General features: G+C 49.0%; 1 protein-coding gene across 1 annotated transcript; it reads left to right on the plus strand.

The window, feature by feature from the left end:
- Positions 1-1,699: 1,699 nt before the first annotated feature.
- Positions 1,700-19,565, plus strand: LOC122390943 (neither inactivation nor afterpotential protein C-like). The gene is made up of 21 exons (XM_043384398.1): positions 1,700-1,874; positions 2,108-2,280; positions 2,569-2,673; positions 10,386-10,485; positions 11,235-11,375; positions 12,001-12,148; positions 12,491-12,674; positions 13,113-13,298; positions 13,682-13,870; positions 14,064-14,284; positions 14,543-14,633; positions 14,829-15,045; positions 15,407-15,617; positions 15,903-16,044; positions 16,312-16,465; positions 16,605-16,723; positions 17,190-17,369; positions 17,931-18,108; positions 18,482-18,584; positions 18,778-18,927; positions 19,342-19,565. Exons 1-21 carry the CDS (start codon positions 1,748-1,750, stop codon positions 19,550-19,552), a joined length of 3,330 nt encoding a protein of 1,109 aa, XP_043240333.1. The 5' UTR covers positions 1,700-1,747; the 3' UTR covers positions 19,553-19,565.
- The last annotated feature ends 864 nt before the right edge of the window (positions 19,566-20,429 follow it).

The following is a 20,429-nucleotide window of genomic DNA, read 5'->3' on the forward strand; positions in this document are numbered from 1 at the left end:
GGCGAAGTAAAGGGGGGGCAACTATATGCCCCCCCCCCCCAGCGGCTGGCGGGTGGCGCGGAGGCCCAGCGGCCGCCGGGTTAAAATGTGGAAAGCTTTTGGTATTTACATTTTGTAGGCTGAGAAATAGGGCGCAGGTTCCAGGGTCGTGGGGCTATAGAGTCAGTACATTTTCAGGGAATGGTATAATTGATTATTTTGTAAATACTAATAGCTTCGGAGATAAATGAGCTGTGCTACTGCTTTCTGAAAGTGTCATCTCGCTGCGCGAGGTTTGCAGACACTGAGAGACGACGGAGAATTGCATAATGCATACCCATCTGACATTTTTGAACCATGCACATCACACGGCTACGCTGATGTAGTCATAGGACGACGGTGGCCTGAACTTATATGGAAATGCGATTGGGATTGTGACTATATAGCACATTGTGACTATCAAATACCTAAGCAGTAAGCCATCGCGCTCATATAATTGATTTTCGACTGAATGAGGGAGAGCATAAAAAGGCATAGCTTCCGCGTCTGTCTACACTCTGACATGTCACATGTGACAGAAGTGTACCACTGCCTGATCAGAGTCGGCAGTGGGCGCCCGATCGGGCGGCGGTCTTCCAGGCGAATCACTGCGAGTGGCGCCCAGTTGCGGCTCAGCGCCGATGGGTGGCTTCGCTAACAAGCTCAAAGGCTTAGTGTGCCACGGAAGCCCCAGCCGAGCAGGCGGCAGACGGAGGCGGCGGCCGGCAGAGGCGCTCCGGCGTCGGCAGTCACGGGTCGCACCTAAAGACGCAGGCCCCTCGGGTCAGTGAGAGCGGCTCAGACCGCCCAACTCCGTCGGTCACCAAAGGGGAGAGGAGAGACCTGACGGACTGCTGCGAGCACCCGGTGACTGCTGCTCGCCACCTGTCTCCGTGTCCAGGGCACCTGCTGTAGGTGAGGAACACACACAAACGTATCTGCTTGCATAATCCTACATACGTGCACATTGAAATCGTCGACGCCTTTGAGTTTGTGTGCTGTGTAACAAGGTCTAACCGAAAGAGTGCTCGAGCCTCGGTGGATACTGCAAGATGGTCCAAAACGATCTTTATTTCCCACCCGCACAACAATATTTCACCGCCCTCCCGAAGAACAGTGAAAGTTGGACGACGAAGGATTCCTCCGACGCGTATGGTGGGCAGCCCTTTGCGCTACGCTCCGTAGAGTTGTAGCGCTGAGGCCTTTACGACATGAGGATGTTTAGCTTATCTTTCCTGGTCCAGTTTTACTCTGAAGGATTACGTAGAAATAGAAACGTTGCCACTTTCGGCCACGATTAGTAGCGAGTGCCAGCATATTCCCTGATTATCGGTGGAATTGCTCTTTTGTGGTGTCAAATAAGTAAACGGCTTTTTCTACTGTCGCTGCAGAACTTCACTCCGCCAGCTGTATTTGTGCGCGCTATTGCCTTAACAATTGATCTTGACCAGATTTTGACCACAAAAAGCATACCCATATCTTTCACTGTCGTCGTGTATACCTTACACTGTATGAAGTTTATTTATGTTTTGTTCTTTGGATGCATTTGGATGTTTTGGTCATTGGAAGCACATCATTGACGCGTTTGCTTAAAAATTGGGATTAAATGCGGAGAGGGATTCAACATGTCTGGCGATGCGTCAGGCCAGTACTGAGCGTCTGCGTACTGTTGTTCCAGCGACCCGTCTCGGCCTGCGCCTGTGACCGGACGGCAGCCCCACCAGCCGCCATGTCTACTGTCGGGTGCTACCTGCGCGTGGAAGAGCTGGCCCAGCCCGATGGACTGTATCAGCTGGGCGAGCGCATCGCCGAGGGCACCTACGGAGAAATCTTCACCGCCACCGAGAACAGCTCAGGTGCTGTGGCCGCCACTGTTTAATTATTATGTGGGATCAATAACAATTATTGCGATTCATCGGGGCAATCAATATGCCTATCGTCGGTTAAAATGTTGTCATTGTATGCATTTATTAATTATTTGCGGTACATAGATAGGCATTGTGCGTTTGCGAAGCATCTTTTATCGCTAGATATTGCTCAGTTCTGTGGATAAAAGATCTAATTATTTTAATTTTTATATCTATTTCAGGTACCAAGGTGGCCATCAAGATAGTGGACAACACGGAGGAGACTTTCCCTGACATTGAGGAGGAGTACCGAATTCTGAAGGACCTCTCAGTTCACCAGAACATTCCCAAACTGCACGGCATTTTCAAAAAGACCTCAAGCAGCGGCGTCGAACAGATATGGATGGTCATGGAGGTGAGAGCAGCTAGGTCGTAACTCGTAAGAATATCATGCATAAAAGGCTCATCACTATCGCCCAGTGTTAAAAAAGCATGACAAATATGCATATAAATATGTATCGACTATCGGAACAGTAAATGTCGGCATTCAAAGCATCTAAACCAGGATTAAAAGAAATATATATGATTACATTGGGCATTGGTGCTACTCATACATCGCACTATAATCCTATACTGTTAGGAATAATGTCGCTTCATTTGCCGGTTTCCGCTGTGACATCGGTCACCGGTGCTTGCGTTCCAGTACTGCTCGGGCGGGTCAGTCACGGACCTAGTGAAGCGTCTGAAGGAGAGCGGACACGTCATGAAGGAGGACCACATCGCCTTCATTCTCCACCACACCGTCCAGGTCAGAGCAGCGGTGACCAATGCGCACGTCAAAAGAAACGTGTGTCCTTACGATTCATGTTTGAACTGCGCTTATCACGCGTCTGCACCAATAATCACGTAAAACAAAAGAAAAGTGCCTTTATGTAGCGGCTTAATACCAACATATAATGTGTATAACTTCTATTTGAACATAATCGATTTAATAACAATGTACAGTAGGTCTATTAAAAAAGTCCCCAGCACCAGTGGGCGCTGTCTCCGCTGAGCCGAACCCCCGTATGCCTGTCCAATATCGCGCCGGGCTCAGGTCAGGTAGGGTCAGCGGGACCGCTCGGTCCGACCCGCGGGCGGTGGACGGGCGGCCGGTAACGCTTTCCGCCAGCCAGCTGTAGAATCCAACAAACGGGACGGCCACCGCTCAGCGCAGCGAAACCAGTGTTTAAGAATGGCAGTAGATGTTCATGGCCACAATGATTATGAGATACTCATTGTTAGCCCGTGCCCCACAGGAATGCCTAGACTCTCACGCCCTGTTGGAGGGGAAATGGGGATTGAGCATCATTCTTATAACTCAGCTTTGGACATTTAAGTCAAGTGGCATTCGAAGTAGCGTCAAAAGTAGCAAAAAGAAGAAGAAAAATACTTCAGCCAATTTTAGATCGGGTTAGAGCCAGAGGTCATGGCACCAGAGGTCATCGGTGGTAAAATTTTGCTTGGACAGGGTGCGTTGCGCGCACCGGTGCATTGGGTTTCCAATTTCCATGGAAACATCAACAGACTCGGAAGCTCGCAACGCTAGCGTGGAGCCGAATTCATATCAACCGCCGCAACAATGCAGCAGCGCAGCGCAGCGTGCTACAACGCGGGGCCGTGAAACACCGCCCAGGGCTATCCATGTGTTAGGGCAATCCAACCCACGTGATGGGCTCGGCCCCAGCGGAGCATGAGGTCCAGGACTCCCGCCCAGGCCCCCTGTCTCCCCCTAATTCCTGTCATTCTTCCCACTCTGAAATCGACCGAGCCTAACCTAACACAAGAATCAGCTCGTTTACCGCTATGTCTGAATAATATTGTCAGATTTAATTAAGGTGAACGGCTTAGCACGTAAATAACAGCAACTGCCACCATCGGTAGGGTAGGGTGGGGTAATTTGAACATGTGGGGCAATTTGAACATAGTGTGAATAACAGAAAATTACGGAAAATCCATAAGTGGCATGACAATAAGACCAATGTGAGAAATTATCGTAACTAAAAGGGCTATCATATGAACGGGGTTTAAAGTTTCAGGGAATGAAGATGTTGACGCACAGTGTAAAAAATCAATTTCGCAAGGAACAACGCCGAACAACACGTCATTGCAACTTCATTGCAGCGCAAAATCTTGCATTGCTAGCGCCTAATACGCAACGGCTTTTGTTGTATAATGACCTAATCAGTGCCTTCAATCCAAGAAATTTGCTTTTGAACCCTGTTTTTTAAAATGGCAAAATAACTTTTAGCGTGGGGTAATTTGAACATAGTGTGAGAATTTGAATGAAGACAGGGATAGCTCCGAAAAAACAACGCTCCCAGTTTTTTTGCCAATATTTTCGACCCAAGGCAGTAGCAGATAAGTGATGCCAGTTTTAGAAAATTCACGTCTAATATCCGTCTTATGTCCGGCATTGTTGTTGATTTTCCGTCCAAAAATGTTAAAGTCAACTATTTGTCCAAGTATGTCCGAAAATTATGCAGCTATCAACACTTAAAACCGTCATTTATATTGCTTATCATGTAATTTTACCAGCCGAAAAGAGTTCATTATATTGAGAGCTTAACAAGCTTTCCATTCGCCAATCAATGCTATGCACGATTACTTTAAAAAAGCGCTGAAGTGTAGCAAGCCATCGTCCAATATTGTCCAGTCTGCTACCTTTGTCCAACCAATTCCGAATTGGACATTGGACAAAATCAGAACTCCAAATGTCCAGGTTTCGATTGGCACCACTTTAACAGATGTAGTACGGTTGGGAGAGTTTTTATCGAACAAAAATGATAGACGTTCTGTTAATTGAAGAGGGGCGAATTCTGTCAACTGACCGGTGTGCAGCGTGCAGATATTGATACTCTGGAACTGTTACTTTTGCTGTTAGGTTGATTTTTCAAGTGAAGGTATGTTTAGAATTGTTCTGCCTATTTGTTTATGGGTCAAACAACATCGGTGCTGGCGAGACTATCGTTTTTATGACCGGTTAAAGGCAGTATGTTCAAATTACCCCACGGTGGGGCAATTTGAACACACCGTGACTTGGTGGAGAAGTGAGGCTATGCTATTCAAGGTATGCTCGGCTCGTCCAAAAATGAGGCTTGCATGGTGAAAGCAAGTGACACTTGCGCTACTGAAGCAGTTTTTCTTCATCCAGGGTTGAACTGGAATTTGGTACAACGGAGAAGACGTAAAAATATGTTCAAATTACCCCACACTACCCTATTATGAGAAAACCAATTGCTTTTCCACAAACACTTAAAAGTTTTTAGCTTAAAACTTGCTTGAAATTAACCCGCGCCCCGCTGGGCTATTCAGCCATACGCGCCCTGCTGGGGGGGGGGGCAGATTTTGCCCCCCCCCCCCTGTCTAACTTCCGAACCGATGGTCGTAGAAAGACGGGGAAAACGGCAATCGAAAGCTCTCAACAAGGCGGATCCTAAGAGCCCAATTATTTTTGCTTAAGTAGGTCAGAGGTCAGGTCAAGGTCAGGTCAAGGGTACAAAATGCAAGTTTCTACAGTATCGGCCTTGCACCGTAGTTGCCGAAGAATGGACTGAGACTGATTGCCCAAAACGTGTTCTTAGACTACCAAGACAATATTCGTTGCATACAATGTCATTCAAAGGTCAAGGTCAAGGTCAGGTCAGGTCAGGTCAGGTCACCAAAAACAAAATATAGAAAAGGGCATGTGCGACACATGTTTTATGGGTCATTTTACTCATAGAATTCAATAGGCACACTCAATAAGTGATATGGACCACCTCTGGATGAATTTCAGGTCGAGGTCAGGTCAAGGTCAGGTCAAGTGAGGTCAAATTTTGAAGTTGGTTGTTAAGGCCTAAAAAGGTGTCTATCTGATGCAGTTTTCACGGCGAATCGAATGGTGCTATTTTTGTTTCCGTGCGAGGTTTAGAACTTCTAAAAAATCATTTTTCAAAATTTTTGTGTGTCGTGACGTCATAAAATTTTGAATAACTCCCACATTTTTGAACCGATTCTTCTAAAAATTGGTATTTAGGTGCACTTAGATCACTTCTCTGACATATATTCCGTTTTTTTTCGATACACTCAAAAAATAGGATTTTATAATTATTTTCCCAAAAAAGTCAGTTTTTTGAAAAAAAAAATTTGAGCCAAAATCCAAAATTTTCAAAAACCGAGATAGCCATTTGATAGACAAAGTAGAATCACGTATAACCTTTTTTGTTACGTCTTGATTCCTTTAAAAGTGAAGATGTTAGCGGCGTTTGAAATTTTGCCGTTTTTGAGGCGAAAATGGCGCACATGACGTCACTAAAACGTCGATTTCTCGAAAATTTTCCGACGGATTTCGCTCAAATTTTCAGGGAACATGTCAAATCGATGTATGATAAGGTACTGAAAGTTTGACGTCGCTGGCGTAACGCGTTTAGAAGTTATTGGCGAAAAACGGGAGGGAGGGCAGATTCTGCCCCCCCCCCCCCCAGCGGGGCGCGGGTTAATTTTACCAGCCTCGTGTTCCTCTTATCAAAACGCTTCGAATGAATCAAAAGTTGATTTTTAAAGTTCATTTGAAAAATTTGGCCTCTGTTCAAAGACATGACCTGCCCAGAAATGGTCATGATGCATAGCAGGATATTAGATCCGTATCGTGGAACTTTACAAACACTTCAGATGATTTCATAACTTAAGCATGTCTATCAAAAATAATTATTACATGGCTCATATGTAAGCTGGGTGTGTGATCATGCTTACGAGTATGTTGAAAGCCACTGATAATGTTCTGTTGGCCACAATTTCTATATTTAATTTATCCTCCCGGATTTCATATTTTTATTCATGACACCTTGACGATGTCGAGAAAAAAAAAACGCTTAGGAGATTTAACAGCCTGAGATACATTCAGTATGAGGAAGGGTCAAGGGTGCTAGATTCCTTCCGTCCTCGCTATCCTCAGGAAAAAACAATCCGCATCGCCCCTAGTCTTCATGCTTCCCTCTCTGGACTGGAGGTCACCCCACCAGCCAACCTGTAGTTGATGTCGGATCCATTCCAGGACACATAATCCTCTTCGGGTGACCGTTTGGGAGACGGCTGAACCGTCCCGACAGGGCAATCGTCCCACGGGAACAGTCTCGCTTCCGCAGATCACTGTCGCTGGCTCGCACAACCCAATTATTTACTACACCAGAGCATAGTTATGTCACAGTTCAATTTTCTCCCATTGATTTGAGCGATCTCAAAATTGACCCGGCCTTTCTGTCAACAATGTCAAACTTGCAAAGTAAACGTTTCAAATGCCCCTTGCCCATTGAAATCGCTGAAAGTTCTAAAGCGATCGGTTAGTCGGTGTATTTAGATATGATGAGCACAGGAACTTTCCTTGAGGTAAGGTCACTTGACGTGACATGGTGTTATGACCTTGAATTGAAAGACTTGGGCGGGAAAAATGGGTCATTTGAAATCTTAAAATGCTAGATTTTAACAATAATTGCAAACACTATCCCGGCCAAATAGTGAGTGAGAAGGGAGCGATTCCCCATCCCCATGTTTAGCTCCTATAATTGAGCTAATTGCTAGAGCCTCGCGGAAAAAAACGAGCGCTTGCGTCGTTACGTGACGCAGCGACTGTCACCCCATTTTAAAATATCAGTGACCTCTTAGGGCAGGTCAAGGGTCCCAAGGCATTCGATCGGTTTTTGGTAAATAACTTCGCAAAAATGGTCGCATTACGAGTATCGTCATTTCGATACAATCGTGTTTTCTGTTCTCAGACGCGTCGATTTATATGTTTTTTTGTTTAGGTGAAGCAATTTAGGATGTTTACCTGAGGTCAATGTCATGTTAGGGCAACACAGGTCACGAAGCTGTTGAAAGGAGGACAGGTTGCATAACATTTGATTCGGCAAGTCTTGCAAAGTCCATTGATGGCTGTCCCGACTGGCTAGCTCATTTTGATCGGGAGTTATTGACGAAGCACTCCTATCACCCTAGTGACGTCATAAATGACGTCACGCAAGGTCAACAATGCAAAAGTGAAGCATAAGACCTTGCCAAGAATGTATGAAGTCACGATTTGAAGTGCTTGAGGCATAATTTTAGATCATTTCCGACGCCAAATTAACAGTTTCCATATTTCCCCATTATGCTTATATGACACTAAGTGCATTGCGGATTTGCATCATTTTATAACCGACAACCGTGCAGAAACTTACTTAAAGGGACCCTCCCACCTTCAAAAAAGTTAATGAATTGGCATGAAAGTGATGTCGCTCGGTTCAGAAAGAGCAAAAACGAATATCTACCAAATTTCATCGAAAAATATTCACCGGTTTTCAAGATATTAGACTTTTACTTTTGTTTACTTTTTGGGATCTCCGCTGTTCCTAGCGACTTTATTTGAAAGTGCGGCATTTGTTGCGCGCAAAGCGGCATATACCACCGCGTGCTACAAAACGTTTTAGTCAAACATTTAACGGACGTTCGAAAGCCTGATGACGTCATCAGATTCCCGTAATGGTTAAGAGATAGGGACCACGCTGGTCCCACCCTGCAAGTAAAGGGAAGAAATTTCTTGAACACCATAAAGCTGCGGGGGTTGCGACCAGGATAAATGGTGGTTTCTGAGCCTGGCCGCAAACTTGGCTATCTCAACTCAAAACTAATGTTAAGGTGGGAGGGTCCCTTTAAGACGCCATGGTTAAGTGGCCTGACCTGAAAACGTGGTTGATGTCAAATGATCCGGCTTGAATCAAATGCAAGACGTATGAAATGTCAGCCTTCTATCATCATGGTGTGTCAAAAGTGGAAATAGCCGGTGCGCCGTCTGGCAACCCGGCAGCCCGCCGCCATAGGGAAGTCCATGCTTTTTGTCGCTTTTTCGCTCCTTATGAGTCACTTGATCTAATTAGAGCTTAACTAGGAACGAGGCGGGTCACTTGGACGTATTCGGGAGCCGAATACGGTGTTTTGGAGCCAATACCTGGGAAACCCTACCCGCCCAATGCGGGTTTTTAAGAGTCTGCATGCCCAAATTAACGTTGAGCGCGGCCGTTTTCGGTCGGTTTTCCGCGACCTTGTGGCGAAATCGCCTTATTTATTCAACCAGGGTGGGGTAATTCGCTTAACTAGGAATGAGGCGTTGAAGAGAATTATTCAAGGAATAGAGCTGTGCAAAAATATTTTTTGTATTGTTAAAACTGTATCCGCCCTCGAACGATAAATATTGATGAACCATCAGAAACACATCTCCTGGAATGCGTTTGGACTTGGCTGGATCTAATATTAGCGAGTATCTGCTAATGCAGTTTCTTGGCTTACACAGTACGCACACAAGCATGCATACTTCATGCCTTTGGTTATTCCTCACTTGAATGAAAATTTTGCTATAATAACTATTCCAAGCAGTTAACAGGTTTTAGTGCAGTGCCAAGTCGGAACCGTTCAGCGCCGCCAGTCTCCCAGGCGGCGCGTAGCGGCCGCCGCCGGCCGCCGCGCCGCCGCTCTGGCAGGGTGTTTGACTTCATATCTCTGTTGCTAGAAAAGTTGTGGACCGATTTACTTGATTCTTGCATGAAAAGATCCGCCATTCAATTCTTAGCAGATAACGAAAATTTGACGTCAATTGCACGATCCGCTGCCCATATTGTGGTACTGCCATCTATTGACAAGGCTAGCGAACTAAAGCCAGGCGGCTATTTCCACATTTGACACACCATGTCAGTGTGCTTTGAGCTACCGCAAAAAAAAATACATGGTAATGATGCTGCGAACAGATAATGATGCGACCGAAAACAAAGCATTTATCTGTGTCTAGAACGGCCGCTGACTTGTTGGACAAGATCCCCAATTTGCTAGATGGGAATAAAATACTCGGTATGTGATACATATATACCCCTCGATTTGCCCTCGCGCTAAGTCTATTTTAATCATCACTGTCGCTTTTTTATCCGAGATGATGTCGCCGCTAAACGGGTTGTTTTGTTTGCTTGCGTTGAATGGTCATTACGGATTATTGAAGGATTATGATAAAATAGGAATGGGGCGAGGGAGGATATGCACTGCGTCTGCAAGTGTTTAATTTAGATCACAAAGGCATCATTTTCGGCATAGTGCAGAGTCACCATCTGCCCCTCTCTGCACTGCGGCATCTCTGCGCCCCACACACGGCGTCCTCACTCCACGGCCGGCCGCCGCCAACTGACCCACTCGCCGGGCGCCGCGACCTGACCCGTGTCGCTGCCGCGGCCTGCGCAATAGAGTCGGGGCTGGAATCCGGGGGTTCGGCCGGCCGGCCGCCTGTGGAGCGGGGGACTTTTTTAGTAGACCTACTGTACCTGTCCCGTATAAAACAACGGTAAATTAATTCCCCGCCCTCTGCAACGTAAAATAAAATTCACGCTAAGCCCTGTCGAGATGACACCAGGCCAAGCACCAGAATAAGTACCATGGCATGCTGTCAGTCAAAATGTGAACGGGTGACCGGCGTCTCTACGTCCTCAGGCCGCCTGCCACTTGCATCGGAACCACGTGATCCACCGCGACATCAAGGGGCAGAACATCCTGATGGCCCAGAACGGCGAGATCAAGCTCGTCGACTTCGGTGGGTGACGACTTTATAATGTTGATGTTACAACTCACACAGCTTTAATTTCAAAATTTAGCCTGAACCAAAATATTTTAGTGCCCCATGAACGACTAGGATATTTCGCTAACACCATGAACATTGAACAGAGAGCATTTGTATGCGCTGTAACTAATAATCTGCGTCTTATAGTTGAATTAGAAAGTCGTTAGTGTATTAATCGTTTCATTTATTTTCTTCGTGGGGTCTTATATGTCCCAATAACGCCCACCGTTCTTCTCCGGATCGTGAAGTCCCGCAAACCCTTCCCAATATTTACCAGTTCCCAGGTAGCTAGGCTATCACGTTTTGTTTTCCTGGAGTACCGCTATGACGTTCTTGGGCTCGAGCGAGATAATAATTGCATTAACATTCTCGATTACTTAAGTGCCAGCCGCCAGATCGGGTACCCTATAAGTCATAGTGGGGATATATATGTAATTGGCGACTATGTGCGCACACGTGTATTTACATTATATAATCGTTTCCCCTTACATACAACACGGCCGCCAGTTGGTTGCTGCCAAAATAAAACCTAGCCCGTATCATTCCCCGATTTTGCCTCAAGTCTATGATATGGTAGGTAAGCCACAATCCCTGGCATGGCAGCATATCATGTGCTTCCTACCACCGGTACGCACATTATTTCCTGATGTACGATTCCATTACCTACGCTAATTGTCTGGGATGCCCGTTCGTCCCTGACCTCCGTGTCGCCCTCCGGACAGGCATATCGCGTCACCTGCCGTCCACGATGGCTCGTCGGGGCACCTCGATCGGCACGCCCTACTGGATGGCACCGGAGGTGATCCTATGCGACCAGCAGCATGGCGCCGAGTACGACATCCGCGCTGACGTCTGGTCGCTCGGTACGGCACCAAACATTGGCCTCGAGCGACGCTAAACGACACGGACCGCGCGGCAGTCCAGCTGCGTTATAATTGGTTGAAACTGAGATATGACTTGAGTGTCATGATTAATGGTTGAAACTCTTCTGGTTTTGATGAAAGAAAGCGCTGTTTTAAGGCTCATGATTATATATATAAATGCAATGAAAACCCTAAGCCTCATGCTAATAATTGTATTCAAAATAGGGCAAAATAGACCTGACGATGTGTTATGCACGAAACAGTTGTCTCATTTTCTTGGCCCTATTTTGAATACAATTATTAGCATGAGGCTTAGGGTTTTCATTGCATTTATATATATCTTCTGGTTTTGTCAGATGGATGGTACTATTGGTCTAAAGATAAGGGCCCATGCCACCTGTAGTTCGGATGCGGTAGTACCCTCACCCTCGCCGCAACTCGAGTGGGGGTGGCGCTGGCTGGGAGGAGGGGTGCACTCGGCCCGACCTGTGGCGAGGGTAAGGGTGTTCGCCGCATCAAAACTACAGGTCACCTGGGCCCTTATCTTGAGACCAAGTAGTACATACATCAGGTGATCTATAAGAAGCCAGTTCGTTGTAATACGTTGTAAATCGTTGTAATACAGGGATCACTGCCATCGAGCTGGGTGACGGCGTGCCGCCGCTGGCCAGCGTGCACCCCGTGCGAGCCATGTTCCAGATCACCCGTAACCCGCCTCCCACGCTGGCAAAGCCCACCGAATGGAGCCAGGCCTACCTGGACTTCATCGCGGAGTAAGTCAGCGGCGCCGCCATAGTCTGACCGCATGGGGAATAGGCGCCGCGCAGCGCCAGCCAGTCAGGTTGAACTAAAAAGGCAATCTGGATACCTAAACGCACAATATGAATGACTAAATGGTGCTTGATATGTCGCTCTGGTTCGAGAGTGATATTATCGATTTCTGGTGAACGCTTACGTTACTCAGAAATACTCGGACGGGAGACTTAACTGGTGGATGACTTTATTTTACAAAAAGGTGGGAACAATTTACTACGAAGTCGCATCTCTGAGTTATATCTAAGCTGATACAAAACTACACCGTCGCTGTAATCACGTCTGGCCCGGCCCTCTGGCAGGTGTCTGGAGAAGAACGACGAGAGTCGTCCTCTGATGGAGGAGGTGGCCACCCACCCGTTCCTGACGAGGCTCGAGCCGCGACTGGCCGCTATCAGGGACGAGCTGGCCCAGCTACTGGCCGACAGCGGGCCGGCAGAGACCGTCCAGCCGGCCCAGGTCACCTCCAAGGCTGGCTACCTGAGGGTAAGTCAGTGTGGGAGACATTGCTCGAACCCAGTATGTTCAATGTCCTCAGCCGGCACAGGTCACTTCCCGAGTCGACTACTTGAGAATTAGTTTAGGGTATCGATAGCCCCTCCCTAGTATGTGTCCCATGAGGGAATGACTATACGTGTCGCATTCTCCTCAGTGTCTGTCGACTATCTGTGGGTGGTCCAGGTCAGTTCCAAAGCCGGTTACCTGCGCGACATTAACGGCTGACATCGGTGAACAAAGTGTTATACCGCACAAGATCTATGATCTATAAGATCTACCTCTTAGTCACCTTCGGTACTTCTCGTATCATAACTTTTTTCTTATATACGGGTTGGCCCAGGCCTGAAAAGTCCTACACTGGGTCATCACAAAGATGAGCCAAGTTATCCACTAAAGTGCCCTGACCTCGTCCCACCGTCTCTCCAGACGCGACCGCACTCCAAGTCCCTGGAGATCCTGCAGGACGACCTCGCGGCCCTGGAGGACGTCACCGACGACACCATCCTGAACCTGCTGGAGAAGCGCTTCCACCGCGACATGATCTACACCTTCGTTGCCGACGTGCTGATCGCTGTCAACCCGTACTGCGTGAAGCCGCTCTATGATGCCAAGGTGAGCAAAGAGACTGGCGAATAAACCCAGCGAGCGGACGAGGAGCCAGACTTGTTAAATCGCAGGAAGATTTAGCAGCATGCTGGTTAGGCGACAGAGATCAGCTAGGCCCGTTCTGAACGAGTGAGCAGGAGTTAGAAACACGCCGAAAGAGTTACGCTTGGCTGGAAGCTAGACGATGGGTCTTGTCGTTCCTAACCTAGCTTAACTAAAGAGGCCAGTATCACAAAGGTTGCTGTGCCCTTTCTACGCATCAGCACTTATTCGATCAAGCCCAGTGCCCCGATATTGGTGAAGTCTGGTCACACCAGTGCAACCCATCTGTCTGCCGCCGTTATTGTAGCTGACAGCTATTTCGGCTGTGTCCCGTATTCTCCCCTCAGACACACGCGGCCTACTGTTCTCGTGCTCGCTCGGACAACGCGCCGCACGTGTACGCCGTGGCGGACCGGGCGCACCAGGACATGGCGCACCATCAGCGTGCCCAGACCATCGTCTTCACCGGCGAGACCGGCTCCGGGAAGACGTTCAACGCCCGCATGGCACTGGCGCACCTCTGCCACCTCGGAAAGGTAGGTCAGCCGGTGCTCGGCATGTGACGGTCGAAAAGTGTCATGTAGTCGTATAGTGTCGACGACAGCGCGGACTCGCACACCGTTAAAGAATCAATACTTCATATCTTGCCGAAGGGCGTAATGCCAGTAAATATTTCCGCTGTTCTGTGCCTCCCGTACCCCACGATGACACACCCACCCACCACCTCCTTGGCCTCTATTCCGATCTGGACAGAGTAAGTCCCTGGCGGAGAAGGTGCTGGGCGCCGGGTTCGTCCTGGAGCTGCTGGGTAGCGCGGCCACTAGCCAGAACGCGGCCTCCACGCGACAGGTGCGCTACTTCGAGACCACGTTCACGAAGACGGGCCGGCTGAGCGGCGTAATCGTGTGGAACTACATGCTGGAGCGCTGGAGGGTCACCGATACCCGACCGTGAGTGAAGCTGCTGGAGGTTACTCGGTCGGCAGGTCTGGGTCGACCTGGGGAATGTTGAAGGACCTCTGGGAATAGCGTGGCCTCTTGGAACTGGGGATTTCGATCAAAGAAGGCATAATGCAGTTGGCAACGTGCAATTCGCACCACATCTGTCATATTGATCCTGTGGTTTAGCAAAATAATTTTGAACTTTAACTACGCAAGTTTCATATAGGACCTGTGCGAAACTGAGAGCCACCAATATCTATGCGGCAGGAACGACGGTACTTTCAACGCGTTATACGCCTACTACTACGGGCTTCAGCAGAGCGGAAAGCTAGGAATTTACAAGCTGCAAAAGAAAGATGTAAGTATCAGCTAGCCAGAGATAGGGGGATGCCACATAAAAACATTGAACTCCATACCACATACCATATATTTCATATCGCAAGTTCGACGGTATATTGTGCCCTGCAATCAAAATGCAACGAATGCAAAAGAAAGACAACTCAAATATCACGCCAACGGAATATCTTCATGTGCATTGTGTCCCGTTCCGCAGGACTACCGGTTCCTGCCGAAGCACAAGTTCCTCGACCCGGTGGACAGCGCGGAGAAGTTCAAGGAGGCTGAGCGGACCATGGACCTGCTGGAGATCTCAGGTGACAAGCAGGAGACGGTGCGGAAGGCGATGGCGGCCATCATACTGCTGGGCGAGGTCGATTTCGAGGACGGCGACGAGGGCGTCACGATCGTCAACAAGGATGTCCTGAATACAGGTCAGACACTACAGGTAGCATGGATACCTTCCTTCAACATGTCATTGTGCACGATATTTTTCACTTATGAAACATGATGCCGTGGCTGTTCTCTGTCGCTGCTAATGTCTAATTTACCAACCAGTAGCAGCCATCATCTTTTCACGCCCCTCCGTTTTCCTATTCATCCAGGATGTTTGTACTGATGACCACAACCTCCCTAAAACATCCAGTACCTATCGTTCTCAGTGGTATGTGCCCTGTGCTGTCACCTATGCCCCTGGTTTCCCCAATTCATTCAGTGTCGCTAAACGCTGCTCGCTGAGCCTCTAGGCTCCCAATCTCGTGTCTCACCACTGAGCCCCTGACCTCCCCGCCCCAGTGTCGTACCTGCTGTCGGTGGACGAGGCCAAGCTGGTCTGGTCGCTGGAGCACCGCTGTCGGATCGTCGCCGGAGAGGCCGTCAAGGAGGCCAAGACAGTAGAGCAGGCGCGCGCCTCGCGGGACGCGCTGGCCCGCCTGCTGTACGGCCGGCTGGTGGACAGTGTCGTCAACTGGGTCAACGCCTCCTTCACCCTCACCAGGCTGCTGTTGTGAGTTATCCCCACCCTAAAAATGTCAGCAGTCGAAGCTCGATATCTATCGTGACACCTTCTTCATGACGCTTAAGAAGGATAAATGCCTTCATTCATTCATAAATGCACCAACACTTAATAAACACAAACGAAACTCCCCTTCAATTGCCAAATACTTCACCTCTTGATTTACACTCTTATCTGATGCATAGATAAGAGAAAAAAAATGTGATTATAAATATTTAAAATAAGAAACAGCGGGAAAGGAGGTGATGACAATGAAACTCGTCTCCATTTTTGCAGCGGCGAAACCAACACGGTCGGCCTGCTGGACATGTACGGGTTCGAGAGCCGCAGCACTAACTACCTGGAACAGCTGGTCGTCAACGCCTTCAACGAGCAAGTGCAGTCGTTCTACAACCAGTCCGTCTTTCAGTGGGAAATGGTCAGTAATTATGTCAGGGACTGGGTGCAGCATGTCACATGCAGCGTCGTGCATGATGGACAATTTTTGGAGCTTTTTCGCTTGGGATCCTTGTCTAAGAAATATTTGTCTTATCTGCAGATGATTTTCTTTGACGACAACATCAACACCAGATCGTTCACCGTAAATCACCATCAGACGCGGATGTTCATATTTCACACTGACAAGATGGTAAATCAGCAAAAAAGCGAGCATTCTTATCCACCACACCATTCCAATCGTCTGCAGGACGACTTCCGTGGCGACGACCTGGAGGTGTCTCCCTACACGTACATGGACAACAGCGCCACCATCGACATGCTGATGAAGAAGGGGGAGGGCCTGCTGGCGCTGCTGGACGAGAGCACCCTGTCGGAGAAGGCCTCCGACCAGTACTTCGTCGGTGAGCTGGGGCTCAGTGGTCGGAGGGAGAGAGTTAGTACACTTCGGGCCACCGAAGCGGGTGGTGTGACAGCTATACGAACTGAATTGCCAGTTTTCATTGTGATCGGAGGACTTTACGATGATTCCTGTGATTTCAGAGAACTGCAAGGAGACCATAGAAAGCCGCCATTTCTTCCCCGAAAAGGATGGATTCGCCATCGCTCACTACGCTGGAAAGGTGTCCTACTCCAATAAGGACATCGTCGCCAAAAACAAGGCAAGTCATGGATCGCACTCACACCAAACACTAAACCACCGGAAAAGTGTAACCACTTTGGCCCTGATATTGTCATCAAAGTCTTTGAACTTGAATCGATCCTAAAAGGACCATTTACATTCCGAATGATATCAGCCTCAATTTTGACCTGAAACACATATGCGCACATGATATGGAAAGAAAGCAAAGATGGACTAGGCTTCGTCGACGAATGGGGACAGACCATCTGGGCCTAGGATAGGATACCTTTCACGAGTTCCAACTACGACCTACGTGATAGGACCAAGAACCAACTGGACCAAGACAAGGTTGATATTACTGCTCAGGAACCCGTCTCTGTGGCACGACCACATACGCCTTTAGGTGGTCCGCCATTCAACTGACTCGCCTCGGTCTGTGACAGGACCACCTGTACTCGGGGTTGGCTCATCCTACCCCTGACGCCTCCTCTCTCTCTCTGTGACAGGACTACCTGGACCCGGAGGTGTTTGACACGCTGCGTCAGTCAGAGAACCCGTTCATCGCGCCCATGTTCCTGCTGCCGCTGACCAAGACGGGTAACCTGACCATGGACCGGGAGCAGGCGCAGCGCGAGGCGGGCGGCAAGGCGCGCCCCGTCAAACTCAACGACGACGTCGGCAACAAGGTCGGTCGCAAAGGACACGTGTCAAGGACATGTAGCGTCACCAGAGTGGGTCGGCCAGCAAGCTTAAAAGTGTGTCCTCTATCCTGCAGACACGTTAACCATACCAAGGACACTTAGACCCACTGAAAATCCCGTAGCCTGAGCTCCGGCCCGGACAGGCGGTAGTAGACCAGGCTCGCGACTAAAGCGCACGGTTGAACAATTACAGGTCTGGAATCCAGTAGCGGCGGAGCACCTGCAATTAAGGGGGGGGGGGGGCACTGACGACTTTTGGTCCCATTCTTTCCATGCAACGCCCATAGGGCTAATGTTAAAATGCCAAAATCAAAGGGGGGCCGGGGCACGGTGCCCCGGTGCCCTCCCCATTCCGCCGCCTATGCTGGAATCTGTACCCCCTGGTCTGTACAAAGTTGAGCCGCACAGTCTGATGACGCACCCTGAGCGGCTGCTCTCATTGTCATACCCCCGCTGGCGTGTCACCTGATGGTAATGCTGTGCACCTCCTCCCTTATCTTCCACTGACGAGCCCCCTGCCGTTCCGTTCCCGCTGTCGCCCGGCAGCGGTTCGACACGCGCTCGCGGGGCCGGCTGTCGCAGACCAGTCTGGTACTGCTGACGCAGGCCTCGTGCTACCGCTACAGCGCCATGGAGGTGATGCACAAACTCATCAACAGCACGGCCCATTTTGTGCGCTGCGTGCGCTCCAACAGCGAGGGCGCCGCAGACACCTGGGACACCGGTGAGCTGGGGTCCGTGGGATACGGGTGAGGTGGGGTCCGTGGGGTACCGGTGAGCTGGGGTCCTGAGACACTTCTATGACCCGGAGCACGGGTGAACTGGGCAAGGGGAGGACATGAAAAACGGGGGAGCGGGAAGCGAGGGCAAGTCGCAGTTCGCCGTCCGATGAGTATTTGTCCTCCCTCGTTTTCGGACTTCAGATATGGCTCTGGATAGATATGTGATGCCCTTAAAAGCATGAACTTATTCTTTTTTCTAAAGAAAACCAATACGATCATGGCTGTTTTCTTCCCGAGCCATTATAGAGATCGCATCCATCAAACATCTTCAAACATAACGGCAGCTAGTGAGATGTTCCATCGCCTTTCTTTCAGGCCTGGTCGCACATCAGCTGAAGTGCATGCAGATTGCCAACACCATCGCCATCAGGAAGGACGGCTACTCCCAGAGGATCGACTTTGCCGAGTTCTTACGAAGGTGAGGATCGCGGATGGTTTGATTTCTGAACTGGCGACAACGGACCAAAGCGCCTTTAACTATCATGTTACCGAGATAATAGCTAGCTAGCTGACGTTGTATCACGTGTCGCGCTGAGCTTCCTTTGAGACATTTGTCGTCTGCCTTTAGAAATATCCTTTTCACCCGCGGATATTTTTTTCTTGGTCACCAGGTATCAGTTCCTGGCGTTTGACTTTGACGAGACCGTTGAGGTGACGCGCGAGAACTGTCGACTGCTGATGGTGCGTCTCAAGCTGGACGGCTACCGCATGGGAAGGCAGAAGATCTTCCTCAAGTACTTCAACGAGGAGTACATGAGCAGGTCAGTTTTACACAAAACACATGCACAGTAAACAAGAGGGAAAATGAATGGTCGAAGTTTCCCGCAATGTCCAAACATGCTTCAACTACGCTGAAAAGAACGTTGGATATCCGTAAAGGCTGCGTCACACCCTCACTCCCCTTCTTAACCAGCCGTAAAGTGAACACTGAACCCTTCGCCTCACCCACACTCCTTCATCCACCATAGGCTGTACTCATCCTCACTCCTTCCCTCCGCCTCAGATAGCACCCCTACCCACCATTCAACCATCAACTCTCTTCTCTACCACAGGATGCACACAACCACCACCCTTCTTTTCTTCCTCCACCGCATGCTGTACTCACTAGTCACTATACCTCTTTTTCTCCACCGCAGACTGTACTCGCTATTCACCCCTCTTTTCCTCCACCGCAGGCTGTACGAGCACGAGGTGAAGAAGATCGCCAAGGTGCAGGCAATGATCCGCTCGTTCCTGGTGCGCCGGCGGCGCCGGGCCGGCCAGCCTCTGGACGTGACGCGCCTTCTGGCCAGTGAGTGTCACCGTCGGCCGCGCCTCTCCGTCACGCCCGAGATGCTCATCATGCCCGAGATCGACCCGCCCGACGAGTTCGAACTCGAGGACTAGAGCGTCGGGTCGGGAGGAACTCGAGGACTAGAGCGTCGGGTCGGGAGAAACTCGAGGACTAGAGTGTCGAGTCGGGAGAAACTCGAGGACTAGAGTGTCGCGTCGGGACATACCGGAGGACGGGGTACCAAAGCGGGACACACCCGAGGACTAGAGTATCGGGGTCGGGACAAACTCGAGGACTAGGGTGACGGTCGGAAATAACTCGGAGACTAGAGTATCGAGTCAGGACATGAAAGATGGAGCCGGGTCACCGGGCCGGGGCTTAACTACTGGAGAACGGGGTACCAAAAATGGAACACACGACAGGGCAAAATAGGGGTTAATTTGAAGACTGGGATACCAAAAAGGAACACACATCAGGGTTAAAAAGGGACTAAATGGATAACTTCTTAAGAACGGAGGCACCGAATAGGGACAAAGATACCGATAAGGGACATAACTACTGCAGGATTGGTGCACTAAATATGAACAAAATGGAGGATTAGCATTTCCACGAAAATATTGAATAGAACAAACATGACAATACTTAAACCGATAATTGATCCAAATTCGACATAATTAGTGTTTTTTTTTTTTTACCTGGAGATGGGAGATCCACGTTGTAAATTGAAGAAAAGTCAGACGGGACTTGGCTTTTTTACGATGATGGTTAATGAGATTAAAGTCGGTAACGAAAGTAGAACCAGACGATGACGATAGTCAGTAATATGTGGAATGATGATATCAAATAGATCTCAGGATAGGCTCTTTCACAATCCACACGAATCAAACATCGTACCGATCAGTGTACCCCTAAGTGGGCTTAGCTATACGCATGAAACGCGACCCGCTGGTAGTTCAATGTCGCGTAGCATCGTCCATCGACAATGTGCAT

This window comes from Amphibalanus amphitrite, unplaced genomic scaffold (assembly GCF_019059575.1).
Source record: "Amphibalanus amphitrite isolate SeventyFive unplaced genomic scaffold, NRLGWU_Aamphi_draft 000416F_arrow, whole genome shotgun sequence".
NCBI lineage: Eukaryota > Metazoa > Arthropoda > Thecostraca > Balanomorpha > Balanidae > Amphibalanus > Amphibalanus amphitrite.

Excerpts from the sequence above, each read along its gene's own strand:
- LOC122390943 (XM_043384398.1), top strand. The coding sequence starts at position 1,748 with ATGTCTACTGTCGGGTGCTACCTGCGCGTGGAAGAGCTGGCCCAGCCC. Across the intron at positions 11,376-12,000 it reads CGCTGACGTCTGGTCGCTCG|GGATCACTGCCATCGAGCTG; the intron begins GTACGGCACCAA and ends GTTGTAATACAG. Across the intron at positions 16,724-17,189 it reads ACATCGTCGCCAAAAACAAG|GACTACCTGGACCCGGAGGT; the intron begins GCAAGTCATGGA and ends TCTCTGTGACAG.